General features: G+C 39.5%; 1 protein-coding gene and 1 long non-coding RNA gene across 3 annotated transcripts in view; one reads left to right on the top strand and one right to left on the bottom strand.

Annotated features, from left to right (window-relative positions):
* The window catches only part of LOC134733283 (uncharacterized), a 47,386-nt gene extending 23,410 nt beyond the window's left edge, over positions 1-23,976 (bottom strand). Inside the window, exon 1 of one of the 2 annotated variants that reach the window (XR_010116771.1) lies at positions 23,251-23,976. This is a non-coding gene — a long non-coding RNA (uncharacterized lncRNA). Of the gene's footprint in view, positions 1-13,992; positions 14,139-23,250 lie in introns of those variants that run through there. The other variant, XR_010116770.1, reaches the window with a different exon arrangement.
* MOXD1 (monooxygenase DBH like 1) overlaps positions 23,967-25,393 on the top strand; it is a 107,084-nt gene continuing 105,657 nt past the window's right edge. The window contains exon 1 of the mRNA XM_055264324.2: positions 23,967-24,364. Within this exon, the coding sequence (XP_055120299.2) occupies positions 24,101-24,364 (264 nt within the window). The 5' untranslated portion in view covers positions 23,967-24,100. The remainder of the gene's footprint in view (positions 24,365-25,393) is intronic.

Raw genomic sequence — 25,393 nt, 5'->3', positions numbered from 1 at the left:
AGTTGGTGGACCCACATAGAGCAAGGAAAAATAGGGTGAAGTGATGGCCTACCTGGGAGCCTCATGGAATAAGGGGAATTCCCACCCCCAGCCAAAGGAGGCAGTGAGTGATTCTGCTACCCTGCCTAGGAAACCATGCTTTTTCCACAGATCTGTGCATCTCATGGATCAGGAGATCACCTTGTGAGCCCACACCACCAGCGTCTTGGGTTTCAAGCACAGAGCTGTGTAACCTGCTCAGATTTCAGCCAGCGGTAGCAGGCTGGAGACTGCCAAAGGTGACCAAATTCCCATGGGAGGGGTGGCCACCATCACTGCAGCTCCAGTTGGCTGCTTTCCCCTGACAGTGCAAGGAGACTGGGTGGTCTGGACCGGGAGGAATTTCCCATGGTGCAGCACAGCAGCTGTGGCAGATCCTGGTCAGCCTGCTGCTTTAGGTGGGACCCAGACCCATCCCTCATCACTAGGCAGGGCCTCCCTGCAGGAATTTCAGCAACTCTAGCCAGGGGTTTACAGACAGAACTCTGATTTCCCTGGGAAGAAGCCCCTGGCAGGAGGGGAGGCTGTAGTCTCCACAGTTCAGGGGACATAGTCTTTCCTGCCTGTTGGCAGTACAGATGAAGGATTCTCCCTAGCGCAGTGAACCTGCTCCACCAAGGGGCAGCTGGACTGCTTCTTTAAGCAGGCCTCTGATCCCGTGGCTCCTGACTGGATGAGATCTCCCAACAGGGGTCATCAGACACCTCATACAGAGTGTTCCTGCCAGAATCAGCTACGTGCCCCTCAAGGACACAACTCCCAGAGGAAGGAGCCAGCAGCCATCTTTGCTGTTCTGCAGCCCCCACTGGTGACACTTCCAGGTGCAGGAGACACCCAGGCAAATAGGCTCTGGAGTGGACCCCCTGCAAACCACAGCAGCCCGACGGAAGAGGGGCCTGATTATTAAAAGAAAAACAGAAAGCAACGACAACATCAACAAAAAAGACCCCATAAAAATGCTATCCAAAGGTCAGCAGCCTCAGAGAACCCATGAAGATGAGAAAGAATCAATGCAAAAACGCTGAAAATTCAAAAAGTAGGAGTGCCTCTTCTCTTCCAAATGATTGCAACACCTCCCCAGCAAAGGCACAGAACTGAGCTGAGGCTGAGATGGATGAATTGACTCAAGTAGGCTTCAGAAGGTGGGTAATAGTAATAACCAACTTTGCTGAGCTAAAGGAGTATGTTCTAACCCAATGCAAAGAAGCTAAGAACCATGATAAAATATTACAGGAGTTGTTACCCAGAATAACAAGTTTAGAGAGGAATATAAATGACCTGATGGAGCTGAAAAACACAACACAAGAACCTCGCAATGCAACCACAAGCATCAATAGCTGAATAGACCAAGTGGAGGACAGAATCTCAGAGCCTGAAGACTGTCTTGCTGAAATAAGACAGGCAGACAAGGTTAGAGAAAAAAGAATAAAAAGGAACAAACAAAACCTCCAAGAACTATGAGATTATGTAAAAAGACTGAAACTACAACTAATTGGGGTACCTGAAAGAGACAGGGAGAATGGAACCAAACTGGAAAATACACTTCAGGATATCATACAGGAGACTTTCCCCAACCTAGCAAGACAGGCCAACATTCAAATTCAGGAAATCCAGAGAACCCCAATAAGATGCTCCACAAGAAGATCAACCACAAGATACATAATCATCACATTCTCCAAGGTTGAAATAAGGAAAAAAATATTAAGGGCAGACAGAAAGAAAGGCCAGGTCACCTACAAAGGGAGACCCATCAGACTAACAGCAGACCTTTCAGCAGAAACCCTACAAGCTAGAAAAGACTGGGGGCCAATATTCAACATTCTTAAAGAAAATAATTTCCAACCCAGAATTTCATATCCAGCCAAACTAAGCTTCATAAGCAAAGCAAAAATAACATCTTTTTCAGACAAGCAAATGCTGACGGAATTCGTCACCACCAGGCCTGCCTTGCAAGAACTCCTGAAGGAAAAGCCATTACAAGCCACTACAAAAAAACACTGAAGTACACAGACCAGTTGCTATGAAGCAATTACATTAAAAGATCTGCAAAATAACCAGTGAGCATCATGATGATGGAATCAAATTCACTTATAACAATATTAACATTAAATGTAAATGGGCTAAATGCCCCAATTAAAAGACACAGAATGTCAAGCTGGATAAAAAGTTAAGACCCATTGGTGTGCTATAGTCCAAGAGACCCATCTCACCTGCAAAGGCACACATAGGCTCAAAATAAAGGGATGGAGGAAAATTTACCAAGAAAATGGAAAGCAGGAAAAAAGGCAGAGATTGCAATCCTAGTTTCTGAAAAAAATACTTTAAACCATCAAAGATCAAAAAAGACAAAGTAGGGCATTACATAATGGTAAAGGGTTCAATTCAACTGTCCTAAATATACACACACCCAATACAGGAGCACCCAGATTCATCAAACAAGCTTTTAGAGACCTACAAAGAGGTCTCTTAGACTCCCACACAATAATAGTGGGAAATTTTAACACTATACTGCCAATATTAGATAATTGAGATAAAAAATTAACAAAGATATTCAGGACTTGAATTCAGCTCCAGATCAAGTGGACTTGGTACATATCTATGGAACTTTCCACCCCAAAACAACAGATTATACAATTATCTCAGTGCCACATGGCACTTACTCCAAAATTGATTACATAATTGGAAGTAAAACACTCCTTGGCAAACACAAAAGAACTGAAATCATAACAGTCTCTCACATCACAGCTCAATCAAATTAGAACTCAAGATTAAGAAACTCACTCAAAACCACACAACTACATGAAAATTGAACAACCTGATCCTGGGTAATTCCTGGGTAAATAATGAAACTAAGGCAGAAATCAGGACATTCTTTGAAATCAATGAGAACTAAGAGACAACATACCAGAATCTCTGGGATGCAGCTAAAACAGTGTTAAGAGGGAAATTTATAGCACTAAGTGCCTACATCAAAAAGCTAAAAAGATCTCAAATCAACATCCTAACATCACAACTAAAAGAACTAGAAAACCAGGAGCAAATATATCCCAAAGCTAGCAGAAGACAAGAAATAAAATCAAAATCAGAGTGCAACTGAAGGAGATAGAGACATGAAAAATCCTTAAAAAAATCAATGAATCCAGGAGGTGGTTTTTTGAAAAAATTAATAAAATAGACTGCTAGATAGACTAATAAAGAATAAAAGAGAGAAGAATGAAATAGGCACAATAAAAAATGATAAAGGGGATATCACCGCTGATCCCACAGAAATACAAACAACCATCAGAGAATACTATAAACACCTCTATGCAAATAAACTAGAAAATCTAGAAGAAATCGATAAACTCCTGGACACATACAACCTCCCAAGACTGAACCAGGAAGAAGTCAAATCCCTGAATAAACCAATAATGAGTTCTGAAATTGATGCAGTAATAAATAGCCTACCAAACAAACAAACGAAAAAAGCCCAGGACCAGACAGATTTACAACTGAATTCTACCAGAAGCACAATGAGGAGCTGGTACCATTTCTTCCAAAACTATTCCAAACAATTGAAAAGAAAGTACTCCCCCCAACCCACTTTATGATTCCAGCATTATCCTGATACCAAAACTGGAAGAGGCATAACAAAAAAAGAAAACTTCAGGCCAATAGGCCAGATGAACATCGATGCAAAAATCCTCGATAAAATACTGGCAAACCGAATTCAGCAGCACATCAAAAAGCTTATTCACCATGATCAAGTTGGCTTCATCCCTGGGATGCAAGGATGGTTTAACATATGCAAATCAATAAATGTAATTCATCACATAAACAGAACTAAAGACAAAAACCACATGATTATCTCAATAGATGCAGAAAAGGCCTTTGATAAAATTTAACATTACTTCATGTTAAAAACGCTCAATAAACTAGGTATTGAAGGAACATACCTCAAAATAATAAGAGCCATATATGACAAACCCACAGCCAACATCATACTGAATACTGAATGGGCAAAAGCTGGACACATTTTCTTTGACAACCAGCACAAGACAAGGATGGTCTCTCTCACCATTCCTATTCAACATAGTATTGGAAAGTCTGGCCAGGGCAATCAGGCAAGAGAAATACAGCCCAAAAGCTTCTTAAGCTGATAAACAACTTCAGTGAAGTCTCAGGATACAAAATCAATGTGCAAAAATCACAAAAATTCCTATACACCAACAGCAAACAAGCAGAGAGCCAAATCATGAATGAACTCCCCTTCACAATTGCTACAACGAGAATAAAATACCTAAAAATACAGCTAAAGAGGGGAGTGAAGGACCTCTTCGAGAAGAGCTACTGCTCAGGACACCAGGGAGGACACAAACAAATAAAAAAAAATTCCATGCTCATGGATAGGAAAAATCAATATCATGAAAATGGCCATACTGCCCAAAGCAATTTATACATTCATTGCTATCCCATGAAACTACCATTGACATTCTTCACAGAATTAGAAAAAACTATTTTAAAATTCATATGGAACCAAAAAAGAGCCCACATAGCCAAGACAATCCAAAGCAAAAAGAACAAAGCTGGAGGAATCATGCTACCTGACTTCAAACTATACTACAAGGCTACAGTCACCAAAAGAGCATGGTACTGGTACCAAAACAGACACATAGACCAACCGAACAGAAGAGAGATCTCAGAGATAAGACTGCACATGTACAACCATTTGATCCTTGACAAACCTGACAAAAACAAGCAATGGGGGAATGATTCCCTATATAATAAATGATGCCGGGAGAACTGGCTAGTCATGCGCAGAAAACTGAAACTGGACCCCTTCCTTATACCTTGTACAAAAACTAACTCAAGATAGATAAGAGACTTAAATGTAAACCCCACAACTATAAAAATGCCAGAAGAATATTTAGGCAGTACCATTCAGGACATAGACATGGTCAAAGATTTCATTGTGAAATCATCAAAAGCAATTGCAACAAAAGCCAAAATTGATGAATGGGATCTAATTAAACTAAAGAGCTTTGCACAGTAAAAGAAACTATCATCACAGCAAACAGACCACCTACAGAATGGGAGAAAAATTTTGCAATCTATCCATCTGACAAAGGTCTAATATCTAGAGTCTATAAGGAACTTAAACAAATTTACGAGAAAAAAAAACCCAAACTCATTATAAAGTGGGTAAAGGACATGAAAAGACACTTCTCAAAAGAGGATATTTATGCAATCAACAAGCATATGAAAAACAGCTCAACATCACTGATGATCAGAGAAATACAAAACAAAACCACAATAAGATAGCATCCCATGCCAGTCAGAATGGTGATTATTAAAAAGTCAAGAAATAACAGATGCTGGTGAGGCTATGGAGGTATAGAAATGCTTTCGCAAAATGGGAATGTAAATTAGTTCAGCCATTGTGGAAGACAGTGTGGTGATTCCTCAAAGACCTAGAGTTAGAAATACCATTTGACTCAGCAATCTCATTACTGGGTATATACCCAAAGGAATATAAATCATTCTGTTATAAAGATACATGCACATGTATGTTTATTGCAGTACTGGTCACAATAGCAAAGGCATAGAATCAACCCAAATGCCCATCAATGATAGACTGGATAAAGAAAAGGTAGTACATATACACTATGGAATACTATGCAGCCGTAGAAAGGAATTAGATCATGCCCTTTGCAGGGACATGGATGGAGCTAGAAGCCATTATCCTCAGCAAACTAATGCAGGAACACAAAACCAAACACTGCATGTTCTCACTTATAAGTGGGAGCTGAACAATGAGAACACGTGGATACAGGGAGGGGAACAACACACACTGGGACCTGTCAGAGGTGGGGCAGTGGGAGCGAAAGGGTCAGGAAAACTAGCTAATGCATGCTGAGCTTAATACTCAGGTGATGGGTTGATAGGTGCAGCAAACCACCATGGAACACATTTAGCTATGTAACAAACCTGCACATCCTACACGTGTAACCTGGAACTTTAAAATAAAATAAAATAAAATAAAAAGGAAAAGAAGAGAAAACAATTCACAATGGCATTAAAATAATTAAATACTTATGAGCAAATTTAACAAAAAAAGTGAAAGATAGATACACTGAAAACTATAATATTAAACATTGCTGAAAGAGTATATAGAAGATCTATATATATATATGGAGGAATATTTCATGTTCATGGATTGGAAGACTCAATATCAAGATGGCAAATTCTCTTCAAATTCTCCCTAGCAGAAGAATGCCAATAATTGCCAAACTCATCCTAAAATATATATATGGAAATGCAAAAAAACCCAGAATATTAAAACAATTTGAGAAAAAAAGAAAAATTTGCAGAACTTATAATTCCTGATTTCAAAGATAGTACAAAACTACAGTAACCAAGATGATGTTGTATTGGCATAAGAATAGGCCTGTAGATCAATGAAACAGAATTTAAGTTCTAAAACAAACTCTTAAGTTTATGGTCAATTTATTTCCAACAAAGATGCCAAGGCAATTCCTTGGGACAAAAGATAGTCCTTTCAAAAAATAATCTGGTGCAAATGAATATTTACTTGCAAAAAGAGAGATTTAGACCCTTACCTCATACCATACACAAAAAATAATTAAAATAGATCACAGATCTAAACGTAAGAGCTAAATGTCTTATCTTTTGCCCTGTGTGTGTTGTTTGCTTAGTTTTCTTTGTGTTTGGCATTTATCTATCCTTAAACTCTCCCAGATGTATGAAAAAAAAAAAAAAAGAAATATCTCAAACACACTCTGTACCCTGTTAATTTCAGGGTTCTGAAAGTTCTCATGGAGTCTTCTGTTCTCTGCAAATGTGGTTCAGTTTATTTCTATGACTGAGTCAACATCTTTGAATCTCTCTTCACCAAATTTTTGGGAAGCTCTCTGTTTCTTTTGTGTCTGGGACTCTGATTCATGGCTCCATAATAATCCTCTTTCTTGCTCTTGCATACCTTAGAATGGATGCATAGAAGATAAGTTTTAAGATTTTGCAAATTCAAAAATTCTACTCTCATGCTCAATAGGTAACTGATACAGTTTGGATGTGTCCCCACCCAGATCTCATCTTGAATTGTAGCTCCCACAATTCCCATGTGCTGTGGGTGGGACCGGGCGGGAGGTAATTGAATCATGCGGATGAGTCTTTCTTGAGCTGTTCTGGTGATAGTGGATAAGTCTCACGAGAACTGATGGTTTTATAAGGGGGAGATTCCCTGCACAAGCTCTCTCTTTGCCTGCTGCCATTCATGTAAGATGTGACTTGCTCCTCTTTGCCTTCCACCGTGATTGTGAGGCCTCCCCCGCCACATGGAACTGAGTCCATTAAACCTTTTTGCTGTATAAATTACCCAGCCTTGAGTATGTGTTTATTAGTAGTGTGAAAATGGACTAATACAGTAACTCAGCCCTGAGTGTTTATTTTTAGGTTGGAAATCACTTTCCTTAAGAATTGTGATGGCTTTATTCTAATGAATTTGGGCTTCCAATTAGCTTTTGAGAGGTTCCAGCCAATCTGATTCTTTGTTAATGAAAATTTTTCCTCGTCTGGCAATCATCCACATGCAGCGATTTCATGATGATCTTCTGTAATTTCATTTTCATTCTTGGCCCAGTGAGATTTTTGTAAATTATTTGATCTCTCTCCCACTCTTTCCAAATCTTTCTGCTTTGTCTTCTGGAACTTCTGTTATTTGGATAGGAACTACTTGACTAATTTGGTCAAGTAGTTAAAATCTTATTCTCCTGTCTGATTTTTGCTTAACTTTCTTGAGCATTTCTTTTTTCAACATTATGCTCCTAATCTTCTTTTGAGTTTTTCATTGCTGATATTTTATTGTTAATTTCTCAGACTCCTTTCATTATAAAATTGTCCTTTCTTCTAGTATCCTGCTATTATTTAACTGATGCTATATTATTTCTTAGCTCTCTGAGTATATCAATGAAAGAGTTTTGTTATGTTTTGTTTTCTCAGGATAGTATCCACTTTTTCAAGTTGAAATTTTTGTGTTTTTTTAAATTGATATATCATAGTTGTACATATTTTTGGGGCACATGTGATATTTTGATACATGTATATAACACATAAAGATCAAGTCAGGATAACTGGGATATCCATCACCTCAAACATTTATCTTTTCTTAGTGTTGGGAACATTACAATTCTTCTCTTCTAGATATTTTGAAATATACAATAAATTATTGTTAATTATAATTTTCCTACTGCACTATCTAATGCTAGAATTTATTCCTTTTATCTAAGTTTATATTTGTACCTATTAACAAACTTCTCTTCATTCCTCCCTCCCACTTTCCTTCTCAGCTGGCTTTTTTTTTTTTTTGGATGATCTACTTTCCTTTATTAGTTTTTCATTGCTGTTTTGGTCACTGACTTTCATTTTAAAACAGTAGAAGATTTCCTCTAATACCTAAAGATCCTTTGAAGTTCATTCATACTGAAAGCTGGGCAGCAGAATAGGAAATTCTAGGGCCTGGTGGGACTTATACACTGTGGGCTTCATCCTGGGATTGGACTTGGCACTTTTATTGAGGAGTCTCCAACATTAATATCTTTAGGCTGAGTAGATCCTCCAGTGAAATCTATCTCCTGTTTGGAGGGTTTAAGTCAGCTCTCAGCATTCTAGGAGCTAGTGGAGAAAAGGGGCAGTCATTTGACATTCAGCACTTCATTTATTCTCCCTTTTTCCTTTATAGGACTCCTGTCTTCAGTGTTGCATGGTCCCTTTCTCTCCCAATTAAAATTTCTCTGTTGTCCTTTCTGCAGAATAAACCTTCATTTTGGCCTGGAATTGAAGAGAATCATTGGAGCAGCTGAGTGGAAGAGAGGTGTAATCACCCAATGGGTTCTTCTTGGCCACTGCCCAGATAGAACAGTTAATTAAGACAGGGGAATTGCAATAGAGAAAGAACTTAATACACGTAGAGCCAGCTAAATGAGAGATCAGAATTTTATTATTACTAAATCAGCCTCCCTGAAAATTCTGAGGCTAGAGTTTTTATTTTATTTTATATTGATACTTTTAGTTTTTTTCTGGTAAGTCTCCATGAAGCCAAGGGTTTGTTTGTTTGTTTGTTTGTTTGTTTTTAAAAGATAGTTTGGTGCAGAAGAGGGCTAAGGAATGGTGAATGCTGATTGGTTGGGTCAGGGAAGGAATCACAGGAAGTTGAAGCCATCTTCTTGCACTGAATCAGTTCCTAGGTGGGGACCACAAGACTAGATGAGCCAGTTTACCTGTCTGGGTAGCACCAGCTGATCCATCAGAATGCAGGGTCTGAAAAATAACTCAAACACCAATCTTAGATTTTACAATAATGTTTTGGAGCACCTGGGGAAGTTAGGAATCGTGTGGTCTCTGGCTGCATGACTCCTAAGCCATAATTTCTAATCTTATGGCTAATTTATTGGTTTTACAAAGGTGGTCTGGTCCCTAAGCAAGGAGGGGTTTGTTTTGCAGAAGGGCTATCATCTTTGTTTCAAAGTTAAATTATAAACTAAATTCCTCCCAAAGGTAGCTTGGTCTATGCCCAGGAATAAACAAGGGCAGTTTGGAGGGTAAAGACAAGATGGAGTTGATTAGGTCAGATTCCTTTTTCTGTTATAATTTTCTCACTGTTATAATGTTTGATAAGGCCATGTCAGAGGGGGGAGTTTGATTCTCTGACTTCTTCTAAAGTTTTCAAACACTTCCCCACTCCCTCACCTTCACCTTCAGGGCCCTCTTGAGTCCCCAGTGTTTCATCATCTGAAGATCTTGTGACTTAAATCACCTTTCTCCTGAAGTGTTTCTACTACCAAGTTAATATTTAGTTTTCTCAACTTGCCAAGTAGGTTGCCATCGATCCATAGGCTTTATAGCTCCCGAAAAGTTTGCTGCTCTTTTCCTCCTTGTATTCTCTTTTTCTTTATGGGTTTAGAGCTCCAAAAACTTACGTTGGTGGGTTTCAGGAGGGAGTCCATGCAAATCAGGTGTTCAGCTGAACACTTTTATTCGGAAGTAGGTTACAGTATTCCTTATATCTTTTTATGTGGCAGAAAGTCTTCATAATTTAAATTAATTAGTTAGAAAATTTTATGCTAAATAATAGGGACAACCAGGGCAAGGCCAGTGGTTGGCTGTTGGTAAAGGGAAGAACGACACTGCATTGTTAGCATAGCCATATGGAACCACCTGTCTCTATCACACAGAGAAATCACATTTGTCTTGATCTCAAGCAAAATTACTATCCTTTTAAAATACAAATATAAATAAAAATACTTTTTGGCCTTTTGCTACACATGTTCACATTTTACCACTCCTTTAATTTTATTCATTTGTTTGTTTTTTAAGGAGAGTAGATATTAAATAGCAATTTAGTAAATGTAGTAATTATGGAGCAATACAAAATAACAAGATGTATTCACATTTTAAATTCTCAGAATTAATAAGTAGTTCAAAATGATTTCCTAAGTCCACAGACTTGTGTTTGAACTTTCTTACAAATGAATAGCCATCTCAGAATTCTCTCAGGAACTAGGTCTTTCCATTTGGTCAGAGGTCAGCATGATGCAGCTGATAAGGGCGAGTGCTTTGGAAGTGATGTCAAAACCCTTAGGGGGAATTTGCAAGTCTGAGAGGGCCTTCATTCATCCAAGTCAAATTCAAGGATCCCAAGCAGTCAACACTCAAGAGACAGGGGAATAAAAAGTCTGTCTCTAATTTCAGTGAGCCCCTTGGTCCCTGGAGTAACCGCCTCTGACGCCACTTACAGGCTCATCTGCCAGCGATGGTGAAAAATTCATATTTAAGGTCAACGCTGCTGGTTTGGTTAGTCTGCTGGAAAACTATGTTAAGCTAAGCTCATCCAGGGAGTTTGGATGGGGCACCGTCACCCATCCCACTTTCCCTTTGCCTTTGATGTTATTTGCCCTGGACCACTTTACCTCTGTATTTATGGCTAACGACATGCTGGAGTAGACCATTTCTCTTGTAACCATGTTATTGGAGTCAGCCGAGGTTAACAGGACTCTGTGCATGCTTTTAATTACGGGGTTTTTAAATGTTTTCTTCTGCTTCTTGTATTTCACTTTTAGTCACTTCTGCTGCACTTTTCTCTCTTTCCAGTTGACTTCCCCACTGTTTAATTTCAGAGAGAATCCTGCCTTTCATTAATGACCCATGGCATAGAAATAATAGAAAACTTAAATGGACAAAAAGGAAAGGATTTCAACTTCTTGAAATAGAATGTGTTTGTTACGCAAGAACAGGTGCAATGTGGGAGGTAAACAAAAATTAGGTGCTTAACTCACTTTCTATTGCTTTGTTCTGGAGAAATTATTTCTTGAAAGGAAGAAGAGTTTTGTCTTTAGGCTTATTTATTTATTACTGCACACTCATACAGCACTTCAAGGTGCCAGACTCTAAGGACTTTACAAATACAAGTTCCTGTAAGTCTATTAATCCTATGAGATAGTTACTAATTTATCCTCATTTAAGAAATGATGAAAATGAGACACAGAAAAATTAACTAACTTTCCTAAGGTGGCATAGCTGGTAAGTGGCAGGGCCAAGATTCAATTCCAGGCAATCCCCTGTGCCAAAATCCATGTTCTTTCTTTTCCCCCAAAATGAAATGTTATTTTTTTTTATACTCTGCCTATAGAAACTACAAAGGGGAGAAAGAAAAGCAGGAGATGGGGAAGGAGAAAAAGAGGGAAGGACACAGAGGGAGAGGAAGGGATGGAGGAAGAGAGGGAGAGAGGAAAGAGAGAGGGAGGAGAAAGACAATCATAAATTTCAATGATCAGTCACTTTCACCACTATCATCACAAGCTGAGTTTATTTAATTCAAAATAAAGTATGTGCCCATTGAAAAAAATGCTTCCAATGTAATCTTATATATGCTGCAAAATAAAGTGTGCCTGCACTTGAAAACAGAGAAATGATTCATTAAAATCTGCATCTGCTTTAAATCAGACATTTTAATTTGCTTGGTAGACTAGGAGTGTGGGGTTATAAAGAAGTTATTTCATCATATTTTTCAGGATATTCAAAAGCTTCTCAATATCTAAGGAAAAAAATCTATATAGAAGAAAGATTTCAGTTTCTACTATGTTCCTAAAAATTATATTCTGTTTCAATATGCTGACTCAGTAACTGAGTCTTAACTTTTGCAAAAAATGGGTTAAATAGATATTAGAGAGATGCTCTGTGAGAATGCATGTTTTCTAAGCAAATACAGCTTTTCCATAACATGTGGTTATGAAATATACTACACAACTGGAGACGTATTTTAACTCTGTGCTTGTGTGTGTGGTGGAGCCTGGGTCCTGGACAGTGACGTCATGCTATAGAGGAAATAAAGCTGGGAAATGAAGCTGAAATAGTGAGACTCAAAGAATGATTGTAATGTGTAGATTACATTGAGTGAATGCAAGAAGGGAGGAGGCTGAGAAGATTTATGCAACAAAGCCAGTGATTCAAAATGTTCCATACTTGGATCCCACAGGGGAGCAAAACAAAAAAAAATGTCCCATACATACCCAAACATTGATTTTGTTGACTGAATTTGCTTCCCAATAAATTAAGTTGATAGATTTAAACATCTATGCTTTAGGTATTTGTGATATCACATAATTAAATGCACTGGCATTTCAGACCTTCGTGAACATCATACTCAAGCATTGCTCAGAATGACACATCTCTATTCATTTCTTTAGTGCGTGGATGCATTATTTGTTTATGGTGGTTTAAATTTTGTGTCTTGGCTCCATAAGAGTATCTTGATACTGTTCTCTTTTATATAAATACTCTTTCCCCAGATATTTGCTTTGTTTTAGTTACTTTGTTCCAATAATTCTTGCCACATGGAGAAAACACACCATATTTTATTTATTTAGGGGAATGGAGTCCCTTATTTTGTTCTTTCTTTGAAGGAGCTCAAAATAACAAAGTGATACTATTTCAAAAATGGTTCTATATTAAAGAAAAATGTTTCATGTCCAACTCAAAAAGGGAAAAAATCTGTCAGGTTTGTCCTGAGTTACTTAAATCACTAGAATGCAAGCTCCATGAGGGGAACGAATGAGTACTGTTAGCACATCTCCAGTGCCTACAACCTATACACAATAGATTCTCAAATGTATTTGCAAATAAATGAATAAAGTAAAATCCTGCATTTCAATCTCTAAATGAACATTTCACAAATTTCAAGCAAAATATACAAACGGATGAATCCCAATGAGTTAAGGAAGTGGATGGTTTCTTAGAAAAGTTTTGTTTCACAATATACTTGAAATTTTTAAATGTTTTCTTGCTTAGACATTCTCTAGTTACATGAAAATCAACTGCTTTAATAATTTTTAATCATTGGTAAAAGTAGAGAGATTTGTAAATCATGGTAAATATTTACAAAAGGGAGATTTTTTAGAAAACAACATTTTTCCATTATAGAATGAATCCTGTGAACATTTCCTTCTATTAAATATTTGAGTACTATTTCTTAAAGTGTTCTTTCCATAAAAATCACAATGTTCTTAGACTTTCTGGTTTTAAAGTTGTGGTGCTCCCCCAATTAAAATTTGTTCTATAGATGAAGATCATTCTTCCAATCACAACCACATAGAAGACTGCTCACAAATCTGACATAGTATCTCACATATATTTAAACTGTATTTTAATCTTTAACTTTCCTTTTCAGGCTGGATTGTTAGGTCAGCTCTACTGCTACTATCATCTCTTTGCACTAGCTTGTCTTCCCTGTCATCAATGTCTATGTCAGTTGGGCAGAGCTTTCCTGGGTAATCTATTTAGGTTAAATTCTGTTGTCTGTTGGAAAAACCCAAGCCCTTGTTCTCCAGGTTTGGAAGCTCCCTTGCGAAATGCTACAAACTAGCCAAATTAATGCAGTGGCCATAACTGATGGAAATTTACCTTGAAATGTGATATCCGAGGGAGGTGGGGATCACATGGGCTGAGGCCATGGGACTGATGTAGGTAGGACTCTGGTATCCCGCTGTCACCGTCATCCTGATTTTTACACATCTCCCACTCTTCTGACTCATTCAGAGGAATTCAATCTGTTGCTTTTTCTAGTTCTTTTTCTCTTTTCAGCCAAAAGAAACATGCGGAATTGAGATTATCTTAAATACATGCTTTTCAGGTAATTTATTTATATTAAAGGAGTCATTTGCTCCATTAGGTAATGCAGAATGGACAACAAATATGCTTTAAGAATGACTACGATCGATCAGTTTGTCTAACTTTACTACTCTTATTAAATAACATGCAGTTTACCACATGGCATTTGCTCTTGTTCACTGTGAATTAAAGAATTAAGAATGAATGTGCTTTCCTCACTACTACTTATTATTTCCTAGGGAAATAGATCGATCCAGGAATTTCTGCAACACTGAATTAAGAGATCACTTTTAAAGAGGAAGTTCTCAGAGCTGGACATGGTCTGTGTTGGCTGGCCATTTGGCTTCCTCTTTCTGGGAGGCAGATGAAAGTGATTCCTAGAGGTCAAGTCAAAGTTCCTTTCCTTGAATATTTAGGCCTCCGAAATATTCTTCACATAGATGAACTTACACAAGATAAATCACAAGAGTGGATATTTTTGAAATATTTTCAAATCAAAACGTTAGTGCTGCTAGTCAAAAGGGCTTTTTAACAATAAATTAAATATACAAATAATATTGGATTTCTCTGGTTTAGATACCAAATCATGATATCTTTTGACTCTCTTAGGTTTGATTATTTTTCTGATTTAACAGTCCTACAGTGTAACTAGCAAAAATAAATATTATTTGTCAGTTTTTAAAAGGAAAACAAGTTTCCTTTCCTTTTTCCTTTTCTTTTCCTTCTTTTCTTTTTTGAGACATGGTCTTTTTCTGTCATCCAGGTTGGAGTGCAGTGGGGTGATCATGGTTCCCTGCAGTCTTGACCTCCCAGGGTCAATTGATACTCCTATTTCAGCCTCCTGAGTAGCTGGGACCACAAACATGCACCACCACACATGGCTAATTTAAAAAAAAAAAAAAATTTGTGGAGATGGTGTCTCACTATGTTGTCCAGACTGGTCTTGAACTCCTGGGCTTAAGTGACCCTTCTTCCTTGGCCTCTCAAAGTGTTGGGATTACAGACATGAGCCACCAGGCCTGGTAAATTTTCTTTTTAAAATTAGATTTTCAAAATATTTTGTGCCCACTAATTGGTTAATGTTATGTTTGTAGTCGTGATCTGAATTATCTAAGTGCCTGTACTCTCTAATATCACAAGGGGTCACAAGATAAACTCACAATTTAAAACAAATGTAATCATGGCAATTTTCTCCATAACTTTCTGTTGCTGTGTATTCTAATCACCGATGATATACTTGAAAAAGATAGCTAGATCACTTTTTTCTAAGTTTCTCCTTAAAAAATATCTATTCTCATTTTATGTTACATAAAGTTTAAATTTTCTACATGATTAGTTCTCCTTTTCCTAACATTTGAAAAGAGGAGGAAAATGATTATTACCATTTCCTCAACAAGAATAATTGAACTTACTTTAGTGTGTGTGTGTGTGTGTGTCTGTCTGTGTGTGTGTGTGTGTGGAGAGAGACAGGATAAGAGAGAAAAAGAAAAAAGATGACTCTCTTTCTTCGATTTCACTCAAAATCATTTTCCCTCTCCACATCACATCCCCCACGATGCCCTTTTTAACACTAAATTTTTACACGTCCCATTGCTATATAACCAATTTCAGTATATAGCCACTCCTCTGGGAACTCAGTAAGCACATAAAATTTTAGAAACTTGTGTCAAGAAAAACTCCAAACATGTGTAGCAAATTGACTCACTATGGTTTATTTGTATCTAACAAAAATACTGCCAATAGAATTGTTTAATAAGATATGGAATAACTTGTGAAACATTTAATTTTTTTTTCTTTTTTAGGGACAGAGTCTCACCATGTTGAGACCCTGGCCTCAAGTGATCCCTGGTCTCAAACCCCTGGCCTCAAGTGATCCTCCCACCTCAATCTTCCAAAGTGCTGGGATTACAGGCATAAGCCACCATGTCCTGCAACATGTAATATTAAAAAAGAATTCATTCACAATTGAGAATATATCTTGTTGTCTTTGCTTTTATAATAACTGAAAAACAATTTTCTCCCTTAGTTTCCCCCAAATGGAGAGAACAACACTGACCTCGTAAGGTTGTTGTAAAGATTAAATGAGACAATCTATGTAACATACCTGTACCCCTCAGTAAACATATTATGATTATGGTCATGGTTTTATTCCTAATGCTAACAATGCCTGACTCCTTCCATATCCCCCTCTTAAAAGTTATTCTTTATTCTTTTGGTATCTCAGTTTCACTGTTGGGATTGGTTTTGCCAAGTATTAATTTCCATAAACATTTGAGAAGGAGAAAGAGGAAAGAGGAAGAGGGCATTGTAAATATAGTGATATTCCTCCAAGTCTGGACTCCTTCGAAATTATCATTCTGGTTATGTTCCTATGTTATCATTATTATTGATGGTTTAACTCCTAAGGCTAATTTTCTAGTGGTCTGGGGTTTTGATAGACCCTGTCTTGTCAATACTATTTTAAGGGAAGTAACAGAAGTTATCTAATCAATTATAGCAGTGACAGTCACTGCTATAGATTATTTGGTTTAACTTGTACGGTCTTTTATTTAAGTATTTAAGTAAGGGAAAAGATGCCTTTGAAGATCAAATAGTATTTCTGTAAAGCTGAGTTAATTATCTAATTTGGATTTTTTTATTATACTTTAAGTTTTAGGGTACATGTGCACAACGTGCAGGTTTGTTACATATATACACATGTGCCATGTTGGTGTGCTGCACCCATTAACTCGTCATTTAACATTAGGTATATCTCCTAATGCTATCCCTCCCCCCTCCCCCCACCCCACAACAGGCCCCAGTGTGTGATGTTCCCCCTCCTGTGTCCATGGGTTCTCATTGTTCAATTCCCACCTATGAGTGAGAACATGAGGTGTTTGGTTTTTTGTCCTTGCAATAGTTTGCTGAGAATGATGGTTTCCAGCTTCATCCATGTCCCTACAAAGGACACGAACTCATCCTTTTTGATGGCTGTGTAGTATTCCATGGTGTATATGTGCCACATTTTCTTAAGCTAGTCTATCATTGTTGGACATTTGGGTTGGTTCCAAGTCTTTGCTACTGTGAATAGTGCCACAATAAACATACGTGTGCATGTGTCTTTATAGCAGCATGATTTATAATCCTTTGGATATATACCCAGTAATGGTATGCCTGGGTCAAATGGTATTTCTAGTTCTAGATCCCTGAGGAATCACCACACTGACTTCCACAATGGTTGAACTAGTTTACAGTCCCACCAACAGTGTAAAAGTGTTCCTATTTCTCCACATCCTCTCCAGCAGCTGTCCATGCTCATGGGTAGGAAGAATCAATATCGTGAAAATGGCCATACTGCCCAAGGTAATTTATAGATTCAATGCCATCCCCATCAAGCTACCAATGACTTTCTTCACAGAATTGGAAAAAGCTACTTTAAACTTCATATGGAACCAAAAAAAAGCCCGCACTGCCAAGTCAATCCTAAGCCAAAAGAACAAAGCTGGAGGCATCACGCTACCTGACTTCAAACTATACTACAAGGCTACAGTAACCAAAATAGCATGGTACCGGTACCAAAACAGAGAGACCAATGGAACAGAACAAAGCCCTCAGAAAGAGACCACATATCTGTAACTATCTGACCTTTGACAAACCTGATGAAAACAAGAAATGGGGAAGGGATTCCCTATTTAATAAATGGTGCTGGGAAAACTGGCTAGCCGTATGTAGAAAGCTGAAACTGGATCCCTTCCTTACATCTTATACTAAAATTAATTCAAGATGGATTAAAGATTTAAATGTTAGACCTAAAACCATAAAAACCCTAGAAGAAAACCTAGGCAATACTATTCAGGACATAGGTATGGGCAAGGACTTCATGTCTAAAACACCAAAAGCAATGGCAACAAAAGTCCAAATTGACAAATGGGATCTAATTAAACTAAAGAGCTTCTGCACAGCAAAAGAAACTATCATCAGAGTGAACAGGCAACCTACAGAATGGGAGAAAATTTTTGCAATCTACTCATCTTACAAAGGGCTAATATCTAGAATCTACAAAGAACTCGAACAAATTTACAAGAAAAAAACAAACAACCCCATCAACAAGTGGGCGAAGGATATGAACAGACACTTCTCAAAAGAAGACATTTATGCAGCCAAAAGACACATGAAAAAATGCTCATCATCACTGGCCATCAGAGAAATGCAAATCAAAACCACAATGAGATACCATCTCACACCAGTTAGAATGGCGATCATTAATTTGGATCTTTAAATGTGGAAATTTTCAAAGAATTGAGACGAGAGCTTAGATTTAGAAATAAAAGAAAATAAAATCTTGCAGCACAGAAAATAAACGTGCACATTTTCTTTTTTATTCATGTATTGATTAGAAGCTTCAAAGGCTTAACACCCATTTCCAGAATATGTCATATTTGCCAGTTTCCATGTGAAAAATAATGGCTAATTATTTCAGTTTTTCAATTAAGGGAACCTCTAGTCATTGTTTATTATTCCTAGTAATGATTGTAATGACTTCAATTGGGTTTTTGGAAAATTAAATTTTTATATTTATATATCTAGTCTTTATGTTTTCTTTATCATAGTAGAAATTTCTTTAAAGCTCCCCAAAACCACATGAGTATTTTTGAATCAAGTGAGTAGTACTGAATCCTCCTATTCTCAGTGTGGAGTTCAATTTGTTTTTAGTTTTGAATTGATGCTGGTTGCTCAATTTGACTAAACCTAGGCTTTTCTTTAAATTAATGGCCATATAATTCTAAGCATACAGAAGCACAAGTATTTAAGGGCCAAGTCTACGGAGTAATCAAAAGGGTGATTTCTAGGGAGTTCTACTTGGAGAGAATATCACCATTTTCACAATGCCCTCTTCCTTTCTACTTTTTCTCTCAACATGTATATAGAAGCTAAAGCTTGGTAAAAGTAATTCCTGTGGTGACCTGAGACACCCAAAAGAACAGCTGTTAAGAAGAGGATTTGGGGGAGCCAGGCATTGTTGTTAATTGTGTCAGGCCACCACCTTTCCTGCTTGTATCTATTAAAAATACTGTAGGCTTAAACAATTCACTCCTCTCTAGGACTCTACTTGCAAGATGAGGGTATGGACTAGAGAGTCTCTACCCTTGCAAGACTGACATTCTTATAACTAATTCAGCACATTTTATTACTCCTACTGTCTCTTACTATAATCACTGGCAGCTTCAGTTGGCTTGCCCTCTTATAAGTGAGGTTTGCCAAAGTGTGAGAGCACTGATAATTATTTTGTGCCACAGATCACTCTGATGAGTACAATTTCAGCATCGATTACTCTCATAAATCCCCTAAACAACGTTTTAAACATGGCTTTGCATTAATATAGACTGAGTATTTAGTAAATCTATTTCTTCCCTACCAATTTTTGATACACATTATGGTTCCCTGTAAAGGGAAATTATAACAGATGGTCATTAGTGATAAAAAAAAAAGAGCATTCCTTTTTTTTCCACAGACTACTTTTAGTTAAACAGTTTTATTCCAGAGCATAGTTTATAGATACTACTAAAGTGTAGGATTTGCACAGAGAAAGTGGTTTGCTTGCTGTGATTTTCATAAGAACCTAAGAGTGATTTTCAGTGCCAACTGGCACTCAATTTCAAAGAAACCTCAAGAATTCAGTTAAGCAATTCTCAGTTTCCTGATAATAGGAGTAAATGCACTATATCCTCACCTTCTCCATCCACATGACTATCATCAATATCATCTGTTATTAAAATGAATATATAACATTGAGCTAATAGTAGATCATAGCATCCTGCTCATGTAAAAAATATCAGCCCTGCTGAAAGAATGTTTCATGATGATTACCTAATAGCTTTAATTTTTTTTTTTATTGGAGATGAGGTGAGAGCTGGAGAAAGTATGTAGTTAAAAAAAACCTCAAAACACCATAGTTCTATTTTTGGCTTTTCTGCCACTGACTCATAGTATGAACTTGAACCAGTCACCTATCCACACAAGTGACTTAGTTTATAGACTAATGTGAGAAAATGCTTCAGCTTCCCTATTTTGGAGAACTGCTGAGATCACTTACATAAATATTTTTCTCTGAGCTCCCTAGAAGACAAGAACTTTATAAATATTTAGTATTATTGTTGAACCTTAGGTACAAGTAGGCAGGAAAATTATGATACTCTCAAGAAGAAATACTTTAGCCCATCCTAGCTCATATAGGGAGACTGCATTGGCTTATAATCGTCCCTTGGGTTTTCTTTTTTCCTCATTCCTTCCCCCAACCCCTTGCAGTTGACTAATGTAGAAATACAAATAAACCTTAGCAACAGAGGGTTTGGAGGTAAGGAAACTCAGCATGGGGGCAGTCACACTGGCAGATTGCAAGCTATGTATCAAAGTGAGGAGTCAAAATAAATATAACATTTCAAATCCTTGATTGAAAAGTGTGAGAAAATGATTCATTTTAGGAATGACTAATTTGGTTGAATGTTCTGAACTTAAGTAAAACCTCACTGAATCGCTAGTTTTGTCTATTTGATTTCTTTTGTCTATTCATGTATTCAAAGGATATATGTGGAGAGAAGCAGCCTAAAAATGTGCTTGTAACTAATATGTTTAAAGTCGCTCTGTTTATTTCAAGCAGAATCTTACAAAGCTAATTCACCTGTTTCTCTGCAAATGCTTGCCCAGCAGACTGCTCCTCCAACCTTTTAATGGAACTGGGTTCTGGAATGATGTTCTCAGAATGCATACAAGGGTTATTTTTGGATGGTGGAATTTCAGGTGATTTTTTAAGTTTACTTTGTTATTCATACTTTTCTGCATTTCCTGACTTTTTTCTTTAAATAACCAGCAAGTTTCAGTTTTAACAAAAACATTAGTTTTAAAAACTAATTTTGAAACCCTTTACCACTAATTTCATTCTCCTCTCTGCCATATTCCCTAAGTTTTCAACAGACTTGTGCTTTCTCCCTGCCTTCCTTACAAATTTAAGACAAGCAGCAATGCAGTAATTGATTTCCAACGTCAGAAAACTGAGTCCTCTATGCAACTGAAGTGTAGAGTTTGTTTTGATCCAGAGAACTCAAGCAGCGTACAAAGCACACATAGATAACATTTTCTATTCTGTCTCAAATTACTGGGTGATTCAAGCCAAAGCAGAGTGGATCTCTTGAGTATGAATTATGCTAATGTTCTGTTTGTTGACTTGATCTCAAAATGGTTATATTAGTTTTAATGTTTCTTGAGTGCTCAGGGCGTTTCGGATGCAATGCCAGTCACAACAAAAGACAATAACTTTACACTCAATGAAATAATAAATGAAAACAATTTAAAACTTTCTCTTTTGTGTATTCATGTGTGGTCTTTTCTATGTTTGCCTCAATACCAATGCAGAACACTCAATTACATCTGGGGCCAAGCTTTCCCCCACAGAACAACTTTGTTACGAGGATGCTTACAGGAGGATCTGGGCATGCATCTGTTCACTCTTCCTACAAGTATTCATTAAGTACCTATTGCAAGATGTCCACATTGTAGGCAATGAGAAACCAGATGTGGTTCCTGACCTAAAGAGGCTACTGGAGGAAAACAAGCCTGTAGACAAAAAGTACACTGAAGTGTCAGGGGTGCCATATGGGGTCTGGCAGAACATTCCATGGGGACTACCGTGGATAGTATCCACAGATAGGATGCTATCTTACAGTGAAGTGTGAGAAGGAGGACAAGAAAATACTTCAAAGGAAGGAGGGGAGAAGTGAAAAACCTTACGAATAGGCACAGTGATGCAAAATAGCATGGCTCTCCATTGAGGATTCCAGAGGGAGTTTTCATGTGGTCTAGAGGCCGATGGGTGAGTGAGATGGGAGTGATGAAAGGTAAAGCTAAAACAGTTAATGGGGGAAGAATTCTGGAAGGCATGACCTCTTTTTGTTTCAATAAGGAGACAAAATGTCCTAATAGATGTGAATTTGGGGTTTATATAACGAACCCCAGGAAGCAGATGTAGCAATGTGCTCGTTCTAGGTTCCTCCACACTAGGAATAAAAGTAGGGTCACAAAACAGAAAGTTTGCCTTTAGTCACTCTGCAGTAATTTAACTTCCCTGAAATCCTTGCCAAGGATAGTGAGAGGATAGTGAGTGTGTCCCACCCGGTGCCGTGAGCCACTCCTCTGGGACTCCATTCCCCCTATTTTGTTCCTCTTTCTCTCCATATCCCCCTTCCTTTCTTCATGGCTGAAGCCACATCCCTGGTATGGTGCTTGTAGAAACCCAATTCTAAGGTTGCCACCCTTACATTGCTGTATGGCTGTTACTGCCCTTGACATTTGCCCAGTGGGTCCTGGTGGAAGTGAGGCACCAGCTACTTATATATCATAGTCTCCATGCCCAGTTCTTGTAAGGCTTTGCAGGCTCTTTTATTTCTCATTTTATTTTGAGGTTCCAACATCACTCTTCTCTGATGCTGGCCTATTGCCATTGGCCAGCCCTGCGGACCTTGATCCAATCTCTCCTTGGGAAAAGTCCCTTCCCAGGCAAGTCCCTGAGCACTTTGGTAAGCAGATCCACCTACAGGTCACCTTCCAGACATGGTCAAATATTCCCGTATCCTTAGAAGAATATAAATTAGATGCATGACGGTAACTTTGGAAAAGTTATGGGAAAAGATAGGCAGGGGGAAAAACAGGCTGAAATACGAGGTGAGGAGAGAGAATGAGGAGTGTAGGGTGGCTAGTGTGGAGCCTGCTCTTCTTACCTATATTTCTCATCTGATATTCTCTCTTATTTGTTTTTCTATTTTGCATTGTTTGTATTTCTATAAAGACAAAATTTCGAACTTTTTTGGGAACTTGGCAGATTATAAAGGAATAAATAAGCAAGGTAAATTTTAGTGGCCATATTGTATTTAGCATTCTGAAGACAGGAGTGGTCAAAGGTAGAGGCAAACCAAAGCAAAACAAACTTTCGATAAACATGGTTATGGCCAGAACTTGGAATAGCAAGAAAAGAGAATGTTAAATTAAAATATAACTCTCAAATGACAATTCATCCCTTACCTTCTCTGCTGATGGCAAAGTAGTTTGGCTGACTTTGTCCCATCAACGCCAAACCAAACCAAACAAAAACTAGGTGAAGGCAAGCGTCAGGGCTCCAACTCCTGCCGTGAGGAGCAAGCTCTGCGGCCCCGCAGGGTGGGAGGGCGAGAGAAATGCTCGGGGGGGGGGGGGGGGAAGGTGAACTGTGTCCCTTCATTGAAATAGGGATGTCACTGGGAACAAAGGTTCTGGAAAGTCGACAGCAACGGATACGGAGACGTGAAGGTTACCTTGGACGGGCCTTTCTGTCCCTCGCACCCCAGACTACTCCCTTTGCTCACTCAATTCCTCCTCTCCAGGCTAAACTTGCTCTCTGTCGTCAATGTCCATTCTTTCCCCTGTAACCTCTCGCCCACGTCCCGCAGAGCCCACGCTCTTCCCGCTCTAGGATTCTCTTGCCCTCCTCCTTTTCCCTCTGCCTCAGGCCTCCTTTTCTCCTCTCTCGGCTTCTGCCTCCTCCTGCCTCCTCCTCCCTTTCTTTCCGGGAAGCCCCTCGCTTTCCTTCCCACCGAGCCCCGACCTCGGGGACCTAAGTCAGAGGTCGGGGGCTGCAGGTGGATCCTCTGGAAGGGCCGGGCAGGGTGAGAGTTGGCGGGGCTGGGACCCGACGGGACGGAACGAGACGGGAAGGGACGGGGCGCGCCCTGCAGGCCGCCCGGGGCGGGGAGAGCGGGTCCTGCCCCTCCCGGGCGGGCGCGCGGCCGGCCCGAGGGGCGGTCCCTGGGCTCCCGCTCGCCGCCGCCGCTCCTCGTTCTGCTCCTCACTCCCCAGCGGCTGGAGGCCGGTACCGGCGGGCAGGAGGCGCCCGAGGATGTGCTGCTGGCCGCTGCTCCTGCTGTGGGGGCTGCTCCCCGAGGCGGCGGCGGGGGGCTCAGGCCGAACCTACTCGCACCGGACCCTCCTGGACTCGGAGGGCAAGTACTGGCTGGGCTGGAGCCAGCGGGGCAGCCAGATAGCCTTCCGCCTTCAGGTGCGCACTGCAGGCTACGTGGGCTTCGGCTTCTCGCCCACCGGGGCGATGGCGTCCGCCGACATCGTCGTGGGCGGCGTGGCCCACGGGCGGCCCTACCTCCAGGTAAGCGCGTCTCCTCCTGAAGCCCGCCCGGCCGAGCCCAGTCCCGTCCGGACCCCAGGGAGGGCGCAGGTGAGGGGCGTCCCCGGGGCCCGCAGCTCCCTCTCACCTGGCGCAGCCCCGCGCCCCCGGCCACGCTCACTCTCACCTCCGCGGGCAGCGCCTGCGCTCCCGGAGCCCCAGAAGGCGCGCGGTAGGCAAGCCGAGCACCGGTGACCCCAGGCAGGTTTCCTTCTTTGAACACTTTCCTGTCCCCAGCGCCCCACTTAATAGACGCCCCCCCTCCTACACACCTGAAACACACCCCGCTTCATCCCTGATGGGAAGGGAGAAGGACCTAGGCTTTGGCTTTGGGGACCTAACGGGACAGCTCTCAGAGGAGGGAAGGGACAGAGCGCTTTAGTACTTCGCGGACTTGCTGTCTAGGAGTGCAAAGAAATCTCAGAACTTTCCAAATCGTGGCTATTTTGGAGCCTCCAGGCGCGGGGCTGATGGCAGCTACACCATTCTCCAGAAGAATGAAGGGTCCCTAAGAATCGCTTAGGGACTTTCCTATTCCGAGAGCTGTTCAGGAAGCCACATTTAGAGACCAAAATCGAAGGTCCCCAGGCAAAATATCTTATGAAGTGGCAAAAACTTTGGCTTACTTTAATAACCAATAAAGTTGTTAATTTGACCGCTGCTGATGTGCTTTGAAGGAGCCTAAGTAACCACCTTGCCTGTTCATGGGTGCCTTACTAAATAGGAAGACAAAAAAAAAAAAAAAAAAAAAAAAAAATGAAGAAGAAGAAGATTGTGAGATGACCAGAATGATTAGGTGGTTAGGTTTCCTGGACATCCTTGCTTGATCGTGACCAACGTTTGGATGGCGGTGAACGTACACGCTTTGTTACTTATAAAAATTCATCCGAACATACTGCCCTTTGCTAAAAGTCTTGATCCAGATGAAAACTCCGAATTGTTCTGGCATTGCATTAACGCTTTGATAGTATTTAAATCAGTGTTCTTGGTGGATTTAGAGTGCGCTTTTTA

This window comes from Symphalangus syndactylus, chromosome 2 (genome assembly GCF_028878055.3).
Source record: "Symphalangus syndactylus isolate Jambi chromosome 2, NHGRI_mSymSyn1-v2.1_pri, whole genome shotgun sequence".
NCBI classification, from domain to species: domain Eukaryota; kingdom Metazoa; phylum Chordata; class Mammalia; order Primates; family Hylobatidae; genus Symphalangus; species Symphalangus syndactylus.
The sequence above is the reverse complement of the archived record's forward strand: the minus strand, read 5'-3'. Positions and strand labels throughout refer to the sequence as shown.